General features: G+C 40.8%; 1 protein-coding gene across 2 annotated transcripts; it reads left to right on the top strand.

Annotated features, from left to right (window-relative positions):
• The first annotated feature begins 10,322 nt into the window (after positions 1-10,322).
• LOC102292622 (mothers against decapentaplegic homolog 4) lies at positions 10,323-23,044 on the top strand. Of its 2 annotated transcripts, none has more exons than XM_005916152.3 (10): positions 10,323-10,618; positions 11,657-12,015; positions 14,230-14,404; positions 14,944-15,201; positions 15,357-15,461; positions 15,557-15,607; positions 15,856-16,039; positions 18,950-19,118; positions 19,241-19,379; positions 20,047-23,044. In XM_005916152.3, exons 2-10 carry the CDS (start codon positions 11,776-11,778, stop codon positions 20,256-20,258), a joined length of 1,533 nt encoding a protein of 510 aa, XP_005916214.1. In that variant the 5' UTR covers positions 10,323-10,618; positions 11,657-11,775; the 3' UTR covers positions 20,259-23,044. The 2 variants fall into 2 exon arrangements, with proteins under 2 accessions (XP_005916214.1, XP_014186746.1); XM_014331260.2 differs by lacking the exon at positions 10,323-10,618 and adding an exon at positions 10,636-11,295.
• Positions 23,045-25,854: the final 2,810 nt, after the last annotated feature.

Here is a 25,854-nt window from a genome sequence, read left to right as displayed (position 1 = left end):
TCATGGTGCAGAGGGAGTTGAGACTCAGTGAAGTTTTCACTTTACCTGTCAGTCTACGTTTCTTTCCTCACCTAAAGCTTGGGTCAAAGGTTTCATGCTCACACTCATTATGGGTATGAATGTCATGGTAATTATGGGAACTGTTCTTCTTCCAAGGTGGAATTATTGTACAGCATTACTTTAAAAAATAAGACTTGGGTGCATAAGATTGGATTTATTTTGGATTATCTCTAATGCCCACAGGCTCAAATATATACACCTTCACTAATATTTGGTGAAATGTCCCTTAACAAACTGCAACCATTTCAACCATTTAGCTGTTGATTTGAGGTGAAGTTGAAGAATTTGGAGGTAGTCCTCCTTCTTCATTATTCCATGTAACAGCATGATGCTATGACCGCCATGCACAGTGACACTAGTGTTCCAGTTCAGTTCAGTTTCCAACCGGCCCTCTTCTGGCCTTCCCTGTGCGCTCATGCACCTTGCAGAACAGAGTTTAATGTGCAAGAAGTGGTCGATAAGGATGAAGAAACAAAAGCAAAAACAAACAAAAAACAAACAAAAGGTGGGGCTGAAAAGCTAAGAGAGAACTAGAAATAGATGCAGCAAATAGTGTCAGATTCACGGAAACATTAGCAGTTGCACGGTAAACAGTAGTGCCAGGAATAACTAATAAAGCCCTGGCAGTCACAAGAGGATGCTGTTGCTACCACTGGAGAAATGCAGGAGGAGGAGCAGTAATTGATGTGTAAGAAGATAGGGAAGAAATTCAAGTAAAATGTAAAATTCAGGCATTGATCATGGTGGATGACCTGGACCAAAAATGGCAGGATCCATGATTTTGTCTATTATGAGCTTTGGATTGTGAAGAGATCATAGATACAGGTGGCTGGAAGGAGTGTGGACTCATACTTCAGGACAGGGGTGGAGCTCGGACAAAGTTGGTTTTGTTTTCTGACTGTGATACCATCCAGACAAATCTCTGGAGAGGTACTGGAAGAAAATCCAACTGGGAGGCTACAAAGCAGACCAAGAGCGGAGTTATTGTAGACTTTCTAAGTGTTATTGGTGAAATAATTTCAATTCTAACCTTACAAAGACTTATTTGTTTTAAGGCGCTCTCTGTTAGCTTTAACTTTACCTTTCCACACATATTGCAAAACACTTTTGTCTCGTTTATTTGCTCCTGTTCTTTCTGCACATGCTACATACACTATTTAGAAATCTAAATATCTAAAGCTACATAAGGCATTAAATGCTAATTTCTGTGCTTTAAATAAAACGACTATAGCAACAAAGTAAATTTAAATCTGTGAAACCGAATGTGGTTGCTGTAAAAGGGACTGGTTGAGGTGAAACAGTGAACATCTGAGGATAAGGATTTTGGTAGGAATTCCTTTGGGAGCTCTGTTATACACCCTTTCTCATTCTCTCTGTTCTTCGCCAAATCATTTCATCTTTCCAAACCACACCTTTCCTTCTTTTTTTTGTATTTTGCTTTTTTTATTTCTTTTTGTCCCTTTTCCATTTTGATTGAGTTCATTCAGTCTCAATAGAACCATTACCTCCTTCCTTTTTACTTTTCTCTTTGTCAGTCTACCTAGCATGTCATGATGGGGGGGGGGTCTCCATTTCTTACCTGTGGTTCTCTTTGGCTGATCGGTGTTTTCTCTGGGGAAATCTTTCAGAAGAGCAGTACAACCCTGCAAACCCCCCGTGACTCTGTTTCAGTTTCCTATCATGGCAATACAAGGTTCACCATACAAAGAGAGTGCACACACACACAAATACAGTAAACAAATATGCACTAATGCAGGCACAAACAACACTCACATTAGAGTGTGTTTGTGTAGTAGAGCGAAACAGAGTGAACACAGCTATTTGTATTTATTCCATGTTGACTCGGCTCAGCACTGTAATGATGCTTGTCATGTTCCACAACAAAGAATGAGCCTACTCACATGTGTGCGGGCACACACACACACACACACACACACACACACACACACACACACACACACACACACACACACACACAGGGCTTCTACGGGCTTCAGGCTTATAGTCACAACTGCATAGATAAATAAGTACAATATACTCCCAGACAATAAATAACTACAGGGGATTGGATAACTCCACCACCACAAATGTTTGAAGCAGCAAACAAACACTCACATATGTATCTTTGTGCACAAGTAAAGCTCTCTCACACTGTTACAGTCCTGATTTTAATCCTGTGTTAACTTCAGTACCAAATGTGGGTTAATCTGCTCACGGGAACAGGAAAAGTTATTCTGATTCTTAGTAGTAGCAGCATCAGTAGTGATGATAATAATACTAACAGTAAAAATAATAATGTATTGGTCAAATGCCGATTGGTTGATAAGTGGGCCAGAGATCACCAGGAATGGAAGAAGTGAGTAAAAAAAATATAAGATTAATAAAAAATACAGCATTACATTCTGCAATAATGTCCTCTGTGATTTTTTTCAGTCTCTTACATCCTTGTGGACAAATTTTGGCCCACTTGTTTACATTCATTTAATAAAAGTTTGTGGACATTTGCTCATGCACAGCTCTCTTCAGCTCCTGCCACATTTAACTGTAGAATACTTTGGTATACAGAGTTCATCCCCTCAGTGACTGCGAGGCACCCTGTGGCTGCAAAACAAGCCCAAATCATCACCCTTCCACCACCATGTTTGACAGTTGGTATGAAGTATCCATGCGGATATGCTCTTTTTTGGTTTTTACCATTACCTTTTCTGGACATCCAGTCTATCAGATAATGTTCGGGACAAGCTAGTATGTGTGAAAACAGCTTAGGAGAATCTAGAGTCCTAACAAGAAGTACTCTTATCTACATCTATTTGATAAATAGTAGATATCTTACCACTACAAAAAGAAACAGTCCAGTTTGGGGGGTCAAAGACTGCAGGAGGTTGAAGAGGTGTTGGTGTCACCGTTATCAGTTCACCAGCCAGCAGACTGAATTTAACATCCTGTGTGAAACTCCCTGTATGCACTTCCTTTAGCTTTTTTACACATAGTTTTTTCTAAATTATTAATTCTGAATATGTAATTACACTTGTGACACCCTAACCTTCACATTGAAAAATAACCAAAAATGGCACTAATACCACAATCTGGTGAGCTGTGAAGGCCCACCAAAGGAAACCCTATGAGTTACTAAGACATGCAGCTACACCTTTGACGTAACAGCATTGGTTTGCATCCCTCGGCCTGATACACACAGTCGACTACTGTGCATGCATCGGCGCAATAATACAATTAGCTAATATGTTTCCCAGTATGATGTTGATTGGTTCGTTGGGGCCAGAGGCATCGTTGGCAGACTTAGGCAAACAATATTAAGAAGCACATACAGCTAATCAACTTCGAGGAGGTTCAGTGTCCTTGAGGAACCCAGAGCAATCCAAGCATCACAGGTTTACGTGTTGCCTTGATAGCATTTAGCCCTGTGTCCCAAGTGAGCTTCTTACCACCCACAAAGAGTACCAAACAGAAACAAACTCTCAATAGAATCACAAAAACATTCAACACATTCAACAAACACTTTCTGAGCTCTTTTAGAGAAACTAAAATAAACTTTTCTGAAGTGCTTCTTTGTTTGCACCACTTGTTGCAGCACCAAGGAATTTTGGGGTAAATACCACAAATAAAAGAAAATTCATGATGAATTACTCATTTTTGTGTTTCCCTGTTTTTTCTATCCTCCACTGTGCCCTCATCTCTGTTCTCACATTTGCTTGTTAGTCATTTCTTTTTAGTTACTTCCTATTTTCTGATGTGCTGTTTTCACTTTACTGTTCCTTTACTGTCCTGATTGTTGTGTCTCATTGTTAGATTGTATGCTCACCTTTCTGTGTCCATTGCGTTTTAGTGTCGAGCGTTCATCTTCTCAACCACTATCTAATTCAAGGTCACAGGGCTGGAGGGCTGAACCCTAACCCAGCTGCTCGAGAGGTCGCCAGTCTGTCTCAGGGTTTGTTCCCATTCCCTTCTTTTGGAGTTCTGCTGTTTCCTCATCTCCTCTTGTTGGAATATCCTTCTTAATTTTTGGATCGGTCCATGATTTAGTCCATTATTTGTTTATCCCCTGCACTTTGGACTCCATGTTGTCCCCTATCTGGGTTGTTTTAATAACTTTGATTTTACTCATGGCAAAGACGTGCAGCAAACAAAACATTTAAATTCAAAGAAAAAGAATAACACAATAAATACTTGAAAATAATCATACTGGTTGAATTTCTTTTAGAGCTGGTAAATCTTTTACAAACACCTTTGGTTTTCTAACATAACATTTTATCAAAGTCTTTAGATTTTTATCAAGAAGTGTTGTGTTTGATTTCTCTTAGACATTTTTGATTTCTATCAGAGGTGTGTTCTTTTGGCTGCAAACGAAGAAAAAAATATCTCAGAATCTGGTGGAATTTCTTTTGAAGTAATCTGCACTCATCTCTGACGTCCTTCCACAAAGGACCAAATTTTACTCAACATTATGCAGTCTGTCTGCTTCCCAGCCTGAGGAGGGTGGCTCCTACCATTTGCCCAACATATCCAACTTTTTGTTTCAGTTGAATTAGCTATTAGAGAAGAAAACCTTTAACAAACAGCATCCCAAAATGCTTTAAACACAGATGGAAGAGATTTTGGTTTCTAACTGTTTGCAAGCGGTGCAAGAATGTGTGTGTATCTACAACCATGAGAGAGCAAGAGTGTGTGTGTGTGTGTGTGTGTGTGTGCGTGCGTGCGTGCGTGCGTGCGTGTGCGTGTCTAACCATGAGTAGATGAGGGGAGGCATGTGGTGGCCATTTAGAAGGATTAGAGCTGTCAGAGACATCAAGCACGACTAATTATTCTGTTAGCACACTACACTGCAGGGATACAGTGTGTGTGTGTGTGTGTGTGTGTGTGTGTGTGTGTGTGTGTGTGTGTGTGTGTGTGTGTGTGTGCGTGCATGCGTTAGGGAGCTGTAAGCAAGGAAAGATGGAGGGCGAGCAGCTAGTAGCTAGAACAGGGGAGATATATAAGAGATATGGAGGGCAGATGGAAATGGATAAGGCCAGACAAAGGAGAACAAGAGTGGGAAAAATTGAGGAGCCGTGAGAGCTGCAGTTATTACCCAGAGAGAAAGCACTCTGTATGAAAGATGGATAGATGGGAACAGAGGGCGTCATTGAAAAGCCCAGTGGTGAAATGTGTGAAACGTAACAAAGACGGAGAAAGAAACAAGAGAATGAGGACGTGAGGAAGGAAAGAGATGTTAAAATCGGAAGGACGAAAGAAACAGAGAGAAGAGGGGTGACCTACCTCATGCCTTCACGGATGACTGCATTTGTATCCAAACATCCCAACATGCCCTGCTCTGCCACTCGGGGCAAAATCAGCCTCCAGCATCCAATCAGCCGTGGCCTTTTACCACCTCGCCGTGGGGCAGAATGTGCACGAGGGAGTAAGTCAGTCAGTGTATTTGTGTTTGCATGTGTGTGAGTCAAAACATGAGCGCGCGCACACACTCATCTGTTTGTATATGTGTGTGTGTGCGTGTAGTTATAGAGCTCCTCACTACGCTGCCTCTCTGATTTATCTTCAAACGGACAGCTCATTCGTCTCACACACACCTCCTCTCACATCCATCCCTTCATTCCTTCTCTCCCTCGTGTTCACCATCTTCCATCCATCTTCTAAATACCACCCAATCAATCCAACCTTTCCTCACTAAATTCATTTCTTCTTCCATTCACTTCTCCTCGTTCCATGTACCCATCCCTCAATCTGCATTTACTTCCCGCAGGGATACACAATTTCCACAATCGCACTGAGGTGGAAGGATTTCAGATTTAATACATCCCCCACTCGTGTGATGTGCTCAGGCTTCAGAGGAAGAGGTGAGGGGTTCGATGGAGGACAGGGAACGGGAAGCAGCAGAAGCAAAGTTGTAGGATGAATACATGAATGAAGGGAAACGTTACCCAGGGTCCTCTTACATTATTCAAACACAGCAGTCTGTCTTTATCCTTGACATTAAAAGTGAAATACACTGTTTAACATGCGGTGTCAATCAACAGCAATTTCAGCCAACGGCAGCTTAATTACAAATCTAGTTCACAGATGACAGAATCTCCTCGTGTCACGAGTCACTTCAGACAGCATAATTAGTGGCCACAAGCAGTAGTTTGAAACATGATTAGACACACAGCTGTCTGAAATCAAGAAGCATTGCAAATTTTTAGGCGTTATCTCAACAACCTTGAGAGACATCATTATCTGTACATCATGTCTCACAATTTTTCATCTTAAATCAAAAGGTCTTTTAGAAGTGATGCAGAAATGGAAAGACATAAGAACAAAAGCAGGAGACAGAAGACAGTGTGACAACAAGCAGCAACTTCTCAGGCTGAAAACTGAAACCAGAGCAGAAGTGCCTGAAGCTGCAGTTCCTTCAGTTGGTCAGCAGAGGTGATTCTAAATTGCATGTGAGTGCGGGCGGTTTTCTGTCTCACTGTGTTAGGCTTGTGACACACTGGTAACCTGTCCCCCTGGGACAGGGTGCAGACAAAAGCACGTCAGAATCAGAAGTGCATTTATTGCCATGTTTTCCACACAAATGAGGTGTTGGAGGGAAGGAAGATTCCAGCCAATCACCTTCTCAACCTGATGAGGGTGGTGTCATCTGCAAACTTCAGGACTTTGATAGACTGGTGAATGGAGGTGCAGCAGGAGAACTGCTGCTAATGGACTGATGGTCAAAGTCAAGTGAACAAGCAGTGACGAGGTGAATGACCTCGTCCCTTTATTCTTTCCTCTCGGCAGAGAGATAATCACATCACCTGTCTTGCTTTTCTGTTTTATTTACAGCTTTGACCATGGGTGCACAGCGTAAAGCCCACACACCAAAGCCTAATTTAAAAATCTGTGTCGTACCTTACAATGCAACCAGAAACCCCTCTTTCATTCAGACATTGCAGGCTTAAATACATCTGACATGTAGTTACCTTTCTCTGGAGGTGCACATCACATTGCATGGAAGGTAATGTTACAGGGTTAAAAGGGATTTCCAGTTAGGATGTATGTAGCCACAAATATCTAAGGCACTAGAATGATAATATTCACCTCTGAGGAATAGCCATCACGGTGAAATGCTCTGTCTCCGGTGTAATGGTGCAGACCTTGCTGCCTTTCAGTGCATCTGAGCTATTTGTGAGCTTGTGGCATGAATTCGTTAAGTGGCATCCGTGATGTGTGCTGGTTTAGTGCTTAAAATATTCACAAAACACTTTTTGTTATGCCATTTGAACGTAAATTAAAATACATTTTACATAACGCATAGTAAACTTATAGTACATAAGTTTACTATAAATGCAATGAAGCATTGTTGTTGGTTTATGAGGATATGTGTATTTGATTGCACTTCTTTAGCCTTTATTCAACTTCTGTGGAACCCAAAGAGATTTTATTTTTAGAGCTTGCATTACACATATTTGTCACAGCAAATGAACCAACAAAATTCATCATAAATTTCGTCGGGAGGTGGACACAGAGCAGAGCTGGTGGTTTATAGGCTGGTGGTTACTGCACTCTGCTGGTAAGTGATGGGACTTAAACAACATACAGCCAAGTCAGGCCGTGTGTGAGTGTGTATATTTCTAGATCAGTTTTTCATTTCCCTTTCAGCTCTGGTGCTCCCTCTATTCATGAATTGTGACTGAAACTAAAATAACGAGGTCACGATTTTTAATTATCATGTTGCTCATGGACAGCGGGAGGGGAAGAAAAAGAAGTATCACTTAAGAGTGAGAAATGGGAATAAAGTGCAACTGACAAGAACAGAGAAAAGGGAGACACTGAGAATTAAAAAATAATTGTCCTCGCAATTTCTTCAGTCAAGGTTATTTGCTAGGAATAAAGATCAGAGCACAATGAGCTCAGTGAGGGGGTGATAAGAAAGGGAAACAAAGAGAAAGATGATAGACAATTAAAGTCATATTATGGGGGCATGCCAACTACATTAGCTACCAAAGCTGATAATTAATCATCATCGTGTGCCTGTCAGTGGGTAATAGTCACATCTGTAATTGGGACAAATGGGTAACCAGTGGGGCATTTAAACTTTGGTGTGTGTGCGTGCGTGTGTGTGTGTGTGTGCAAAACATGCTCTCATTAACGTGAAGAGGGTAAAATGAGCGTGCCATCAAAGATAAACAGCGTCTACTCTTCATCCCAAATAAACACCGCAGCAGATGTTTTCACGTCTGTGATTAGCACCTCGTTAAGCGCAGAGGGGAAAATAATGTGTAAATAAAATAAGCAGCTGTGGAGGAGCAGCTAAAATAAAACCTTCATGTTTCACTAAACGCTGGAAGATCAATACGAAACATTTCCTTCTGCTGAGACTCGTGTTTGCAGTAACTGCAACCCTGTGTTAACAATGTTTATACTGACTAAAGATATATAACACTATGACACAGAGATTGTAAGGTATGTGTTAGATTGTATGTAAATATGTAATTACAGTGACCTCTTGCCTCATTGTAAATGTTAGACCCTCAGGTAACTTTCTTTCTAACATATGGATGTGTGTATTTGTAAATCTTTTATTGCTGGTTTCAGTCTCTTAGATTTACCTGGTCCCCGTCCGCTCTTCTCTTCCTCCCAGGCATTGACATTTTGCCGCATTTTCCTGAGAAACAGGGTGCATGGGAGCTTCTGCACCCTGTTTGTAAGCGGCAGATCAAATTATGCACATCTAACCTTGCTGCAGCAAGAGACTACTTCTGTTTGGATCACTTCCAAACTTGTTCTGCCTCTCTACACAACTTAATTAATTCTGATTGGCTCTCGTCTCTCCAGAAAATTTTCGTCTCGTTTTTTTTTTTTTTATTATTATTATTTCTTGTGAGTGAAAAAAGGAAAGTACTAGTCAACAGTGTGGAAGGGCATCCAGCAAAAAAACTGAGATTTCCATACTGGACCAGTCTCCATCTCTCCAGTGTTGTTGGCCAACACTGTGGTGGTCCTAATGCTCACCTAAGGTAAAGGAAGGGGAAAGGTGTGTTCGGGAGGCAAGGCAGAGTGGGTGGAGATCAGTGTCAGGGGTGATTTGTAACAGGAGAATAGCAGCAAGGGAAGGGTCACAAGATGGTAATAAGGCTTGTTATTATGTTTTTTTGGAGACAGGAGGTGGAGCTGGAGATGGCTGAGTTGAAGGTGCTGAAATTGTCGCTGGGAGTGACTAGAATGAACAGGATTAGAAATGAGTATATGAGAGAGACAACTCAGGCTGAGCGATTTGGAAACAAAGTTAAGGGGGCAAGCCTGAGATGGTTTGGATATGTGGAGAGAAGGAATTGTGGATGTACTGGGCTTCCAGGCAGGAGAAGAGGAAACCCACAAAGAAGATTCATGGATGTAGTGAAGGAGGACATGCATAGGACAGAATAGGATGGCAGAGATGGGGTGAAATGAAGGCAAACGATCCACTATGGCAACCCCTAAAGAGCGCAGCAGAAAGCAGAAATGTGTAAACTGACATATTCTTACTAGACATTATCAGTATCAAATATTGACTGAGCACAAATGTTTCCACATGATCCTTATTTAAAGAGCCATCCTGCATACAAACATACCTTGAGGAAATGTATGATTTATAAAGTTCTATTTCAGTCAAGGACAATCTAACAAAAATAATAAAATAAAAATTATATCTCATATAAGTATTTTACTGTATTTTCTCATCTGTAGCTGAGTTTTGCAGCATTTGTTTTAAAGATAGGCACAAACTTAACTGTTGCCCAAAAGCTAAATAATCTGAAACCTTTCAGTCCAGAATCACGCAAATACTGGAGACCTGTTGAAAACCACCTCTAAAGCACTCTAGTGCAGTGGAAATACCCCCAAAATTTCAAGATACCCCATATCGAAGGTGGAATGGTTTGGTTTTGGGATAGCTGTAGCTCAGGAGACAGAGCAGGTCATCCACTTATTAGAAAGTTGATGATATGAAAGAAAAAGGGGAAAAAACATCTATATCTGTAGGGCCTTCTTCTGACACAGAAAGAAATGTAAATATATTACTTTAAAGTTTTCAAAACGGAGAGAAAACACGCCAGGTGCAGGTCAGAGTAATAGACGGGCAGGCAAAGTAAATGCATTCAGAGAAATCATGAGGTCTTTGATGTAGTGAGAAGTTGCTGCAGTAATAATTAGTTACAATATCTGTAATAGCAGCAGGTGTACTAATACAGCTAAAAGTAAAATTAAAACCGTGAGTTATGAGAACGAGAGCTGGCGCTCTTTACGCATGCGCAACGCGCCACTGAAGGAAATGGTTAGAGAGGAGTGAGCAGACCAGTCGTGAGTTTCCACGAAATCTGAGATTTGACTCTGATTTAATCCGCGCTTCACTCTATAGAGTATAAAGAAGGGGTTTACGGACGTCGGAGCTTTTCCCCGTCTTTCCTTAAAACACCTGCTGGAAATTATAAGGATAACCTAGGCGGTGTGCAGGACCTGCACAGACCCATCGCTGGTCCCTGTCGGCACGGCTACTTGGGGACAGGGCTCGTCTGTTAGCCGCTACACCTGCTAACTCCAGGTAAGCGTAAAGTGGAAGGTTTGAAACACTAAAAACGAGTTTGTGTTTTTAAACTACAAAGACCTTACTCACCAAACAGTGTTTTACTACTTGTGAGTGATCACGTTGTTGCTTGATGTCGTGTGCGGCGGAACTTGCCACAATAACAAACATGTCTGCTAACCTCACGGTTGCACGCTACGTAGTTTGCTATCAACAGTCATCTGTGCTAGCTGATATTTTGGTATCGGGTAGCAAGAACTACAAGAGAGTTGGCTTTAATTAAAGCAGTTATATCCGTGAAAGCACATCAAAATAAAATTACAGGCAAAGGCGATTAATCTATGCACCTAATATATATTTTGATCCCTCTGAATTTGTGTTGAAAAGAAAATAATACTTTGTGGCTTGTATGACCAACTTTTAATGCGCCTGTAGACCAAACCATTGTTGAGTGCCCAACCTTTAATTTTGAAGAGATTGTGCGCGCATTTCCGGTTATGTCTGTCAATTGGGAGTAATTTCCTGAAGCTTCCTCCTGAACAAGCGGCAGCCAGACTGGCGCCGCTAGTTAGCTGAGCAGCTAGCGAACACAACAACTCAAACTTAATTTTTACCCACGAATAAAAAGCTACGGGAGTTTCTAAACTCGGCTGTGGATATACGGAAGGCCGCTTCGACATGTCATTTGGTTGTTGGTGAGCTAGCATTGTCATTATGCGGCTAAAAACTTCTTTTTTCTTTATAAGGTTAGAGTTTCTGGTTCACACCTGCTGCCAGCCACCCAGACTCAAAACAGAAATCCTGTTTGTTTGTTGTTGTTGTTTTGTTTTCCTGGAAAGCTAATCTGTCTTTTGAATTAACAAGGCAGTAACTCAACAGAAAAAATGCTGTTAAAATGTTTTGTCTTATGTCTTCATATTTACCTACTGAGCTGTGCAGCACCATAATCTATTCTAGAGGTTTCAAAATTACTGAAAAGCTGAATCAGCTTTTCAGTAATTAAACTGATTTTTAAACTGATTTTTTTTTTTTTTTTGCTTTTCATTTTACTTCCAGAGCTTGTCACCAGTCTCATTAAGAAGCACCGCTTAACTGTGACAGTCTCTCTGCCCTAACATCTTGACAATGAGGTGAAACCGTGTCAAAAAGCCGCAGTGGGAAAAACATTAGCCGAGATGTCCATCACCAACACTCCTACCAGCAATGATGCCTGCCTTAGCATTGTACACAGCCTCATGTGTCACAGGCAGGGCGGCGAGAGCGAGACGTTTGCCAAGCGCGCCATCGAGAGCTTGGTGAAGAAGCTGAAGGAGAAAAAAGACGAACTTGACTCTCTCATTACAGCTATCACCACCAATGGGGCTCACCCGAGCAAGTGTGTGACCATTCAGAGGACACTTGATGGACGGCTGCAGGTATTTAAATATAAAGGCTGTTTCTGCTTAATACATCAGTGGTCATGAGGTTTTACACATCTATGAAAATTGCCAAAGATAGCACCGCTTGTCAGAAAAAAAATAGTATTTCTGCACCGCAAAGGTAATTTGCAAAGAGCTATTATCCAACAGATTTGGCAGATCTCAGCATGGTGTGCAGTGAGTTCTTAAAGAAATTTGAGGAAACTGGACAAGAGGAGGACAAAATATGTGGCAGGCCTTAAAACTAAACTAAGGAATGGCCCTTAAGATGAGCCATCTGCCAGAAATGGTGTCACTGGAAGGGAAACTAGGGCGGAAAATCAGTGGCAACAGGTGAGAGGGAAGAAACTTAATTTGATATTTTTGGATCAAATTGTCACTGATATACACAGATGAGACCAGGAGAGAGGTACAACAGTGAAAATCTATAGCCATCTGTAAAACACGGTGGAGACTATGTCATGGTTTTGCACTGTCATCATGTAAGTTTGAAAATTGCATGAATATATTCTTTTTCCCCAGAGGCCCATAAAAAACATACATGGGCCAATAAAACGCTGATCCACTGACCCGAGGGCTTTTAAACTGGATGCTAACATCTACTCCATCAGAACGTCTGTTATCTGCAGCAGGAAACGTCACATCAAAGTGCAGGGCAAACCTCAGAGAATCCTGATATGCTCGCGTTTCTTGAGCGCACCCGCCACATTTTCTTTTAAAGGCTTACAAACACACATACTCACTCATTTACTAGCACGTTTAAACATGCCGACACACAGGTGAACATATACCTAATGTAATTCATCCAGTCAGAACTCTTTTTGCCTCCTGCTAATGTAAGAAGGACTTCCAAGAAAAAAGAGGAAATTTTTATGCCTTACTTCAGGTTGTATGTACCGTATTTCCCGGACTACAAAGTGCACCTGAATATTAGCCGCACAAGCTAAAATCAGGGGAAAATCCTGTTTTGTACATACATTAGCCGCACCTGACTAAAAGCCGCAGGTGTTTCAATGTTGACTTATCATATGTAAGAGAATATGCACAAAGGGAATAGTCAGGAAAGAGATGGCTGTTTGGAGACACATCCCTTTTATTAATATTTTGAAAAACAAGTTATGGGTACATATTTGCACAACTTTTTAAGTATATGTACAAGTAGCGGTAATTACAAGTACGAAACATGTACTGTGCTTCATAAATGAGTAACAAATGTAGTACATAACAATAACCTACAGCACACCAGAAAAATAGATTCAGACTACCTTTTAGGCTCAGGTGCAGTGACACAGCTTCAACAAGAAGAAAAGTCAGTCATTCACCACCATCTTTCTCTTCTTCCTGCGCACTAAAACCACCAAAGTCCTCTTCTCCAGTGTCGGAAACGAACAGGCTCAGGGTGGCTTCGTCATCCACTCTCATCTTCTTTCCTTCGTTGTCACTTTCAAAACCAAACAAATCCTCTTTGTCAGAGTCGAACACCCTCAGAAGGGCCGTGGCGGTGTCCTCCTCTCCATCGTGCAGCAGTCCAGCCCTTCGAAATCCGTTGGTGATCATGGATGTTTTCACACTTTTCCACGCTGTCAGATTCCACCGGTGGAGTTGAGCATAACTTGCTTTTCGCAAGATTATTGCCGCTCATCATCCACGTCTCCCACTGAACGCGTAGCGCTACTTTGAAGTTTGTTTTTCGCGCTACATGTACGGCACTATGTTGCCTGGCAGATGGACATGTGACCAACATACCACTCTTGAACCCCGATACTGTGTGTCTGATCGCATGCCCTTCCGCCAGGCAACGTAGTGCCGTACAACAGCGGAACAAACAAAACAAATCGTCTTACAATATGACAAAAATCATGGACAATCCATAGAAAAGCCGCACCTGACTAAAAGCCGCAGGGTTCAAAGCTTGTGCAAAAAGTAGCGGCTTATAGCCCGACAATTACGGTACCTTCATTTATTTGACATTGTTAATTGTCAATGATTTTGTTTTCCTTTTTTTTTTCTTTGTTTGCATTTATAATAATTTATGACACATAAATGCAATGGTATTGTATTTACAGATATTATATACAGTTAAACTATTAAAACATCGGTTTCCGTTTGAGAAATATCAATGAGCTACACAAAAGTTGACAATAGGCGTCCTTTTCTGCAGCAAGCATATAAATGAATTAACTCTTTTTTTCTGTTTCTCATTGTTCCCAGGTGGCTGGACGTAAAGGCTTCCCTCATGTAATCTATGCACGGCTGTGGCGCTGGCCTGACCTGCATAAGAATGAACTGAAGCACGTGAAATACTGCCAGTTTGCCTTTGACCTCAAGTGTGACTGTGTGTGCGTGAACCCCTATCACTATGAGAGGGTGGTGTCTCCTGGCATAGGTGAGTAATGTTGGTGAGGTTCATTTAAGATTTGCAGTTGATCCAGTTATAATCTGAGTTACAAATTTGGCTACCAACAGTTAATAAAACACATTTGTGGACGTACAAAGTTACTGTGAAGCATTTCGCTTTTATTCATTCATTTGGTAGTTTTGTTTAAAAAAAAAAAAAGGTAATACTTGCCTGATGAGGTATTGATGGATAAAAGGTTATGTGTTTATTGTAATACCTGTGCTGATTTTCTAATATTGTCTCTGACATATGCCCTCCATATGATAATATTTTAAAACTGAAACTAATACAAAAATAAGCCCAAACTAAACATTTTCAAAAATAAAAACTAAACTGAATCAAAAACAAGAATCAAAATTTAATAAAAAAAAACACAAAACTATAATAACTCTGGTCTGTAACACAGATTGTAGTTTGACAGCTGCTTTGCCGCCTTAAGTGTTGTGATATTTACACACATCTGCATACCCATGAGCATCTGGTGCTGCCAGTGACCTGTTCTACCTGTCCTTTCTCTCGGTGTGCAGACTTATCAGGACTGACCATAAACAGCTCCGCCGGGCACAGCTCATCCATGATCGTTAAGGATGAGTTTGATTTTGATGGACAGCAGAGTGTGTCCTCCATTGATGGCAGCCACTCCCTTCAGACCATCCAGCATCCCCCAACCAGTAGTCGGCCACCACCGTCGGAATCATTTCCAACTCCAACTCTGCTCCCGCCCCCTGAGCCCTCCACCTCTGCCTCAACGGCATCCTTTCCTGCTGTTGCTGCTGGATCAGGCAGTAAGATACAGTCATAAAACATCACCTCGTAAACTTGCTTGTCAGTGTGAACGTTTCATACTGTCTGCTTCTCGTCTTTGAAAGTGTGTTGCACTTTTTGGAGTTCCTTGTCTTTGTCTGTCCAGCTTCAGATCTGACTTTCGTTCTCTCCTCAGATCCCACCTCCGCCTGGCCCAGGAATGGCTTCACTCCCACCATACCCCACCACAGCAACGGGCATCTACAGCATCACCCTCCTATACCACATCCAGCACACTACTGTAGGTACACACTGACACTACAGCTGTAACTTTTTATAAAATCACAGACTTTACTTTGCAGAGCAGGTGATCGCTGACATCTCTCTCTTTCTCAGGGCCAGTGCACAATGAGCTCGCCTTTCAGCCTCCTATATCCAATCATCCAGGTGAGGGAACACAGCCCACCCACCCAAATACACAAACCCTGTTTCAGGGGTGAATACAATAGAAAGTCTGATTTGAAAGCATCACACTTTTATAAATGTAAAATGTAGTTTGGTTTTTCTTTCATTATAGATTTATATATACATATATAACTCAAAGATAAGAAAGTTTATGTAGCCTTGAGGATTAACTATGGTTCATTTCTATTGATGATGTGAAATTATTGAGATCTTCTTACCCTCTGTTTCAGCTCCTGACTACTGGTGTTCCATTGCCTACTTTGAGATGGATGTTCAGGTTGGGGAGACATTTAAAGTGCCCTCCTCGTGCCCCATAGTGACTGTAGATGGCTATGTGGACCCCTCAGGCGGTGACAGGTTCTGTTTGGGCCAGCTCAGTAATGTACATCGCACTGAGGCTATCGAGAGAGCAAGGTAGGCACCAACAAGAATAATGAACTGAGATTTTAACGTGTTTTGCTTGGTTTGCGTTTTTGTTTGTTTGTTTGTTTTGTATTGTTTTTTACTAGGGATGGGTACCGGTATCCGGTGCCATGATGGCACCGGTTCTGACATAAACGGTAGTAACCAGACCGAAAAGCAGCGCACATTTCGGTGCTTTTTTTCGGTGCTTTTTTTTCCTGAGCTGTGATACACTTTAGATTCTAGCCAATCATTTTACGTTTCCGAGGATAGTAGGCGGGTCCAGGTACGTACGTTCTTTTAGAGCAGAGCTACAGATTAAAAATGCCCACAGCGAAGCGGTCAAATGTATGGCTGTACTTCACAGCAAAATATGCAAACTCAGCAGCCTGCAACAAGTGCTTTAAGGTGATACTGTGATACTGTGCAAAGGAGGTAACACCTCAAATCCGATGAAACACCTGGCGACGCATAGCGTTTTTTGTTGTTGTTTTTTTAAGCCGAGAAATGCACCGTATTTGATAGCTTGCTGCGAGACCTCACTCCGTGCACATCTACTGCGGGTGTGGTGCCTGTTATCGGACCCGGAGCAACATCCCCCAAAAACCCGAAGAAGAGAGTCCTGGCCCCCAGCCCTGCCAGTGTAGCAGAAATCATGACTGATGATGATGGCAGCAGCAGCCGTTCTTCTCTGCATGAGTAGCTTCATTTTGTTCGTATGTAATTTACGTTGAGTAGGCTAACCACGTTATTACATTAATGCAGGTAAGGTGAACTAGCAAACACCATCATAGATACATGTGGCTGTCTTCTTGTTTGATGGCAGATACTCCCTTCACCCTGACCAAAAAGGCTAAAATGACCAAAGAAAAAGTGGAAAACAGTTAAACATAAGAGGTTTAGGACAAAGTTTGTGTTTTTTCCATTGTTTAAGCACTGCTTCCAGCCAAGAGTGATACCATATATGCCCCATAGCTGCAGAAAAGGCTAACATTGTTATCTTTTTAGAAAAAACAGCTGAACATGAGAGGTTTTTGGACAAAGTTGGTGTTCTCCATTCTTTGAGCACCGTTTGAGCACCGGTACCGGTTTGGCACCGGTATCGGATAAACCCTAAACGATACCCATCCCTATTTTTTACAGATTAGTTGTATCAGTTTTGGTTAAATGTTTGAAACTGAACAGTACCATATGTTACATACAGCCACGTGAAAAACCAAATGCACCACACCAGTCAACTGTTTACCAGCAAACCACCTTTACCAGCAATAACTCAAAGTAATCATTTTCTGTGTGACTTAATCAGTCTCTTACATCATTGTGTAATTTTGGCGTGCTCTTCTTTACACCTTTGATTCGGTTTATTGTGATTTGTGGCCATTTGTTTATGTGTAGATCTCTAAAGGTCCTGTCACAGCAGGTCTTGAGTATGGTGTTCTTAAGTATTGGTTTTCTTGAGTATTGGTCTTGAGGTCTGGACTTTGGCTGGGCCAAGTCCACATGTCAGTCATGCTGTTGTAGATTTGCTGCTGTGCTAGGGATCATTGTCCTGTTGCATGACGACCTTTTAGCCAAGCTGTAGTTGTCCTACTGATAACCTCGCTTTTGACTTTAGAATAAGTTGGTATACAGGAGATTTCATGGTTGCCTCATTTAGAACAAGGTGCTCAGGTCCTGTGGTTACAAAACACCAAAATCCTCACATGACCACCACCGTGCTTGACAGTTGTTATGAGGTATTTGTGCTAATATGTTGTTTGTTTTTTTTGCCAAATGTGGTGCTGTGGATTATAGCCACAGTCTAAAGGACATTCTTCCAGAAATCTGGCAGTTTTTTCATATAAAACTTTGCAAACGAATCCGTGCTGCCGTGTTCTTTGTAGAGAGATGTTTTCTTCTGGCAGCACTTCCATACAAGCCACACTGTTTTGAACGTCATGCTTAGATGAGTGATATGTTTGTGGGGTTTTTTGTTTTGTTTTTATTTTGTTTTGTTTTATTTTTTTGCAGTTTCTCTGAGCATTGACCTTGAGGCCAGGGAAGATTGGCAGCTCTCTTGAATGTTTTCTACTTGTTAATGTCTTTCTTACTGTAGAATGACAAACTTCAAATTGTTTGGAAATGACCCTCCAACTCTTCCCAGATTGATGGACAGCAGTAATTATTTCTCTAAGATCACTGCTGATGTCTGTCCTCTTTAGTATTGTCTTGTCACAAACCCGGATGCTCCAAAATTTCTGCTTTTGTCAAGGTGGTCACATTTGCTGGTGATCAAAGAATAAAGTCCATTTGATGAATTTCTACATACCCTCTTAATTCATATGGATGCAGTAAGATTGCCAAGAGAAAAATAATGTCTTTTCACATGACTGTGGGTAGAAATTTCAGAAGAATCTGTTCTTCTTATAACTTCCGTTTATGCCTTCCTGTTTACTTAAAGAGACCCTTTATTCTACTGGCATGAGAAGTCATTTGACTTGAAACATAACGTTTGGCACTTTTTGCTACATTTTAAGCAACAACTTGCGTATTTCCTGTAAATGTGACAATGGGTGTTCTGTGGGTCATGCCATCCTCAACTATAGATTTAGGGAAGTGAGGAGTTGCATAATAGAGGAATATCAGAGGAGGCAGCTGGAGTCTCCTATAAACATGAATTTTACAGGAATAATTTCAAACATTTACCTCTGAGGCTGAATGAAAGTAGATTTTGGAATTGCTGTTTGTTTTGTGTAAATATGTGTCCACATCAAAAATGACAATCACATTGTGTGTTTACCTTTGAAATGATCTATGGATCAAGGCCTTGTTTATGTGTAATTTCTGAGTGCAAAGCTGACATTTATAGGAAGTGCACACCATGTTTTGGAGAAAGTCACTCCAGTTCATTCTCTTTCTCATGTTTTCCTTCTTTTCTGACAGACTACACATTGGTAAAGGGGTCCAGCTGGAGTGTAAAGGCGAGGGAGATGTGTGGGTGCGATGCCTCAGTGACCATGCTGTGTTTGTTCAGAGTTACTACCTGGACAGAGAGGCGGGCCGAGCCCCCGGTGACGCAGTTCACAAAATCTACCCCAGCGCTTACATCAAGGTGAGGCCACAGGTTTCAGTCCACAGCAATTTTTCCTGTGTAATAAACTTGTCAGCTTTCATATATTTTGGTTTGAGAAATGTAAATAAAAACAGTATTCAGAGTGTCGTCTGTCCCACCAGGTATTCGACTTGCGTCAGTGCCACAGACAGATGCAACAGCAGGCTGCTACGGCTCAAGCAGCAGCAGCAGCTCAAGCAGCAGCTGTGGCTGGAAATATACCTGGACCTGGATCAGTAGGAGGGATAGCTCCAGCTATTAGTAAGATATAGCAACTGCAAATACTGATGCTATGAACAGAAACTAAATCAAAATGATTTTATGGACTCCTGCTCAGTAGAGTCTTGACTACCCCACTCCAAAACTGAAGCTGGAAATCTTTGGATGTGTTACTTTTCATATAGACATAATCTGAGTGTCTGTACATCCAAAACCTCACAATATTGAGTTTACTGTCATCTAAGTATAAGAAAAACAATCATCTGAAAAACATATTTTGGTTTAAGAATGTCCTTACTATTAAGTTTAATAAATAGCTTCACTTGTAGTTGATGAGAATCACTTGTAAGCTCACCTGAAGACTTTTCCCGGATATTACCTGATGGAGGTGAACAGGAGAACACAATTGTTTGATATAGTCAGCTCAGATACTGAATTCTCTATGGTTGCTTTTATTTATAGAGTTTTGGGGATATTGCTTCTGATAGTCCAGTGAGTTTACAGCTAGTGGTTTTCTGGCCTCCTGCAGGCTGTGTACTAAGCACACTATCCCCCTTGCTGTGCTCTGGTACAGAGACATGGATACTTTAGACTTGTTCCCAACATTGTCCCGAATTCATCTGTGAAAATTGCCTGATTGAGGGATGCATTTTGGGTTGGTTTGTTTTTGTCACAGTGGTTTTAATTGTGTCTTTCTGTCTACTGTCAGGTTTGTCAGCAGCAGCTGGAATCGGTGTGGACGACCTGCGGAGGTTATGTATTCTCAGGATGAGCTTTGTTAAAGGCTGGGGGCCTGACTACCCACGCCAGAGCATCAAGGAGACCCCCTGCTGGATTGAGATCCACCTGCATAGAGCTCTGCAGTTACTGGACGAGGTTCTGCACACTATGCCTATAGCAGACCCACAGCCTCTCGACTGAGATCTTTGTAACAGCAGCTTGTCGCTGCAGTATACAGTGGCAATGGAAAGTCTTCCTCTGTGAATTGTTTTGGGTAGAGAAGATGAAACTGAAGCTGTCCCACATGAATAAATACTTCCAGGTGTGTTTAAAGCACCTTCTGTGCACTGTGGCCCTAACTTTAGCTCGTGACACTAAATTAGCGGAAGCAGTTTATTAAAAATGCTTATCCACGTTTTTGATAGATGGCTTTAATTTGGAATGACTGGAATGGCTTAAAGTCACACAGCTTCAAAGTATAAATCACCAAACATGCACAAGGTTGACCTGCAGACCCCATTAAACCGGAATGTTCACCAACACAACCACCCCACTACTGACGGATATTAAAATCACACGCAGGCAAAAACATCTGTGTATTACTGGTTTGTGTTGTGTCAAGTTTTATTTAAACTGTTACAGACTGCTTTACACCTGGAGAAAGGCACAGGTTCATTCAGCTGTCAGGCTGAATAGCAAAGCAGCAGCACCCCAACACTCAGAGGAGGGAAACCCCTCGACACCAGCTCGATTCTCACCCATCCACAAATGTTGCAGGAGAAAACAACATGCCCCCGTGCCTGAAGACTGCTTCCAGCTCCCTAACTGAAACATCTCTGTGGACTTGGGGTTTTTTGTTTGTTTGCTTTTTGGTGTGGTGTTGTCAAAGTACAGGTTTGGACTTCAAGTGATAGGTGCAAGTCTGTGCCCATGGGTGTCCTGATGTCCTAGTTTCACCAGTTATTATACAGTGTTCTGTGCAATGAGCAGAACATCTGGATTGGAGATCTTGTGGCGGGGTGTTTTATCATACTAGAAGAGCCTTCTGTCATGCTAGATGTTGCATTTAGATGGGCGTCAAAGTAACATTCGTACAAAAGCTCAGAGTCAAGATTTCCCAGCAGACGTTTGGTGTCTCAAGAATAACTGAAAAATAAGTAATAACGTTTGTTAGCTTAGCACTTCAAAACCAGCGTTACAACGTGCTTTACACCAGACACACACTGCACATAAAATTCACATAAGCATACACAAATGATTCATTTCTGGCAAGAGGCCTTTGTAGATGATCATTCAGTCTTCTTTTAAACCATGGTCGCCTCCCATCGGTTTCGGATACACCCTCCATAATGCCGCCATGATACTCGGGCTCTGTACCTCCTCACTTTTGTGCTGAGAACACAAAGAGAAAAGCTGAGATTCTTTGGGTACAATAAGATGAGCAGAGCAGAGGCAGACTGCTAATTTTTATCTGTGATGTGCTTGCAGAATAATGAGCAGGCTTTGTTTTGGCAAACCAAAGCGATAAATACTGAGAAACGGTATAAATGTGTGATCATGACAGCATGAAGTCCAGTCACTGGCAGCTGTTTCTCAACCTCTGTTAGCTGAGGTTTCTTTAATTGGATTTTAAAGGCCTAGACCTAATTGCACTTAAATACCTTATGACTTGCAGCCCACTTATCCAGGTCACCTGTGTGTAGTTTACCCACAAAGAGAAGGAGAGTTTAAGGTGGTTAACAGCAATATTGATATATTTTCTTGGTTTTATTTTTGTTACCTTTCTTTGTAAATTTTTAGCACTTTACTTTTTTTCCTCGATTTAATTCAATAACCATTGTTTTGAGGTGGCGACTGAACAGTAGAGCAAATAGGCTGGTTTACAGCTAACGCAGGGCTGTGATCAGGCAGCATCGTGTGATGCTTTGTAATGAAAACATACTGTATGCAGCATTGGGACACCTTTTGCCCTCTCACTTTTCATTTAAACACATCTTAGTTTTTCTTTTGGCTTATCAGACTTTTTTTCCTCTTCTTTTGATTTGCAGTTTTGTTTTCCTCTTTAATCCATGTAAATAACTTTGCTTTCGAAATGCATGTCAGTGTTTGCATGAATTTTAATGTCAAAGAAAGCCCTTTTTAAAATGGAGTGATTCATTTGCTCTGCATTACATGCAAATTATCATCAGAAGAGAGTAGAAACCAGCACCTGCTGTGTACTGATGTTTGTGTGTTGTAGTAAAGGCAAATAGAGGGAATCTGCATAGACGTAACTTACTCAAATGATCTAATGAATTCATGTAAAAATTTTAGCACGTCCTATTAAAAAAAGGCACCTTAAAGACATAAATCTCTGGTTATTAGCGGTCCACCTCTAATAAACGACCACTTCGCTTGCAGGTTGAAACCTGAAACGAGTGAAGTGTGACAAACTATTCAAGAAAAGCGCGTTTGATGGATTCTGTTGCACTGTTTGATGCAGGTTTTCACATGTTGATCACTCGCAACCATCAACTCACGCTTGTTATTTTAACACACAAACTTCCGCTCAGTCATAGCTTCATGAAAAGGATTTTTCTTCACGAATGTCCGTCTGTCCTTTTATTCTTTGTTCACAGGGATCTTCACAACCCAACAAGTAACCATAACTAAGCCGTGGTTTGCTTTCCTCATCCCTGTTTGCATTATGTCACCATCATTTTGAAGAGCTGTGTTCAAAAATGTTAAAATCTTGACACTTCTTATTATGGATCTAATCTATTGCATGGCAGGAAACAGGATAGAGAATTTATGCTGAAGAATAGAGTCCGTTATACGATGTTGTGCTTTAAGGTGGACAGATGTTTTTATATAACTTGCGGTTATTATAGGAGCCAAAAGACAGCTCAGATGAGTTGATGCTGACTACTATGACAAATTGCAGATATAAAGTTTACCTGTATTTCTTATGTGAGAGTCTATAATTAAAAATGGCCTGATATTCTCTACACAGTGTCCTGTTCTTTTTTTTTTCACAGCAACATAAGAAAGCAATTATTAAATGAGGTGATCCTTAATGAAAAGGCCTGGATAGACACACAGGAGTGTACAGTTACACCAGAGCTCAAGTTAAAGTTAGAAGAACACTTCGAATTTCAACAAAGAACAAAGGATTGAAAAGCTCAGCTGATGTCTGTGTTTCAGTGCTGCTACCTTTATTGGCTCCACTTTTGCTAATTCCTCTGATCTTAAGGGGTGATTTACGTGTACAAAGAAGAGTTGAGACAAATGTTTTATAAAACAAGTAATGAAAAATATATCAAATCAAGAGAAGGGTGCGTGGGTATGCCATGGCACACGATCATTGGAGACATATATATGGCACAACCAAGACCTGGATATCCCTCCAAAACTGATGGGAAAACTGGTCTGGAGGCTGCTGAGAGGCCTACAGCAGCATTAGGGGAGCTGCAGGAATTTCTGGCGAGCAATGGTCGTGTACTAAATGGGCTGTAGTAGCAAGACATGAACCATCCAACCCTGAATACGTTTTGCAACCGTGTACACCAGGTTATTAAAAAGCATGTGGGGCCATGTTGAACTTTGTAGCCATAATTCCTACAGCACTGCACATCACCAGGACATCATGATCACGGTGGCAGCGTTATGCTTTGGGGCTGATTTTCCTCTGCTGGGACTTGTGCTTTAGTCAGGGTGGTAGAAGTTTTAACACAAGAAGACATCTAAAGATAAAGAGCAGTTTTATCTTTTGCTGTAACAAGTTAAAGCAGATAATCAACAAAAAAATGACTTCAACAAAGAAGATTTTCAATACCCCATCCACTCAGAGCCCATACCTGAATCCCACCTGTGTCCTGGAGATGCCCTTTGCAAAGAAAAGTGGGTAAATATTGACCCCGCCCCCTCATTCAAATGCACTTTTGCTATATTTCATATCTCCCCTCATTCTTCTTTTTGCTCTGTTGCACCCATTTTTTTCCATGTTCGTTTGTCACAGAAGACATTTGGACAACAAATCAAGAAAATGATTTTTAAAGGACATCCATGAGGTCAGAGGACACAGCAGACCCTGCCTTATTTACACGTGTAGTTTTCCAACTGTCACAGCTCAAAACCTCTGGGGCAACAAGCATTCTGTAAATACACACATTCTTTATAATACCAGCAGAACAACGTGCACTTCAGCTGATGTTTAATTAAAAAGAATAGAAGGCACATGTGGGTGGGCTTTTTCAAATTTACTGCCTGATGAAAACCGTTAGCAGTCGTGTGCATCTTACGTTCAGTCGTGCTGCCTCTAATATCTGATTTTTTTCTGTACAAGGCTGGATATTTGAGTGGTGTGAAATAAATAAAAGAAACACAAGTACAAAAATCCCTACGGCTACTGTAAAGCATATGGAAAAAGTAATGTAGAGAAAGCCATAAAAAATGGATATAAAAAACGCTCCAACACTGACACACACTGTATTTCTATTTTTTTGCTTTATCTACAGAGATGATGAGTGGCAAATTATTGAATCTATAAAAAAAAAACAAAAACAAAAAAAACACAACAACTACTATGTGCTGTGTTTCCAAACTGGAATTTCTAATTTCACCCTAGTCTGAGCAGCAGAATTCAAAGAACAAAGTCCTCGTGCTATTTAACGCTTACCCAACTCCATATCAATATTTTTTTCAAAGGCTGCACTTTGCATCGTTCTTTTTTCTGCAATCTTGATCCAATAATTCAATTTTTGCAGGTCCTGAGGGACATTAATGCTCACTAGTGAGGAGTGTGGTGCTGCTTTCGTCAGGAATACCTGTTAAAATGAAAGCTTATTTCTGCCACTGGTGGGGAAAAAACCAAAACAAACCCTTCTCATAAGAGTTTCAAGGTTAGCGTTCCAAAATTTCAACTTACTTAGAAGTCTGAGTTGAACTTTTGAGATAATAACTTAAAATTTCACCTGAACCTTCCCACTCAATCGCAAAAAACATCCTCCCGTATGTTGTAATTCTGATGAAATCTGAACTCCTCGTGAAAACAATCCCACGGGAAATATGAAGAAAAGAAAAAAATGACAGCAGTCTGGCATGGCTTAAAATGAAACCGTCTTTATTAAGTAACTTTAATATCAGAAAAATAAAACTCTTAAATTCTCTTTACAGCAAATATATAATATCAGTGCTTTGGCCACAATAACTTAAAAGGCCGTTATAAAATATAGTCTGCTTTTAAACTCCTGACTCAATTTGAAAGAATTTATATGCCATAAGACTCCCCCTACATATACATAACAAAAGTAGTAAAATTAGCAAATACTTTGAACTGTTGGTACAGCTTAACAATATATGTATTTATATAGAGATAATCTAAGATACATTTTAATAGTATACCGTTCTTAATTTGGTGGTGTACAGACATGACAGGCAGCTTGGATCCTTGGCCTTTTTACAGTTGCAGTGTGATGCTTTACATTGGCGGTAAATTATGAAGACATGCTCGTGATGCACATTCCATTTTCCACTAGGTTTAAACGGCAGCTATCAATACTATTATGATCAATACTGTAAACTAATACCTAGACTACAAGCAGACAGCACTGACACTCTCCTGCGTGGAAACATGTCTGTGTTTCCAACTCTTCGTTCACCTAATCACTCAGAAAATTAAAGAAAAAAAAGAAACATTTTTTTTACAAAAATCTTATTGTAAACATTTTAAAGATATATATATTTATGTATATATGAAATGTAACAAAATAAAAATAAGTTCTGTATATTTATCAGTCATTAACAGTAACATTATATA

Source organism: Haplochromis burtoni, unplaced genomic scaffold (assembly GCF_018398535.1).
Source record: "Haplochromis burtoni strain Fernald_Lab_line unplaced genomic scaffold, NCSU_Asbu1 Contig_18, whole genome shotgun sequence".
Classification (NCBI taxonomy): domain Eukaryota; kingdom Metazoa; phylum Chordata; class Actinopteri; order Cichliformes; family Cichlidae; genus Haplochromis; species Haplochromis burtoni.
Note: the sequence above shows the minus strand (reverse complement) of the source record. Positions and strands in the feature narration are given on the sequence as shown.

Excerpts from the sequence above, each read along its gene's own strand:
- LOC102292622 (XM_005916152.3), top strand. The coding sequence starts at position 11,776 with ATGTCCATCACCAACACTCCTACCAGCAATGATGCCTGCCTTAGCATT. Across the intron at positions 15,608-15,855 it reads TCCTATATCCAATCATCCAG|CTCCTGACTACTGGTGTTCC; the intron begins GTGAGGGAACAC and ends CCTCTGTTTCAG. Across the intron at positions 19,380-20,046 it reads AGGGATAGCTCCAGCTATTA|GTTTGTCAGCAGCAGCTGGA; the intron begins GTAAGATATAGC and ends GTCTACTGTCAG.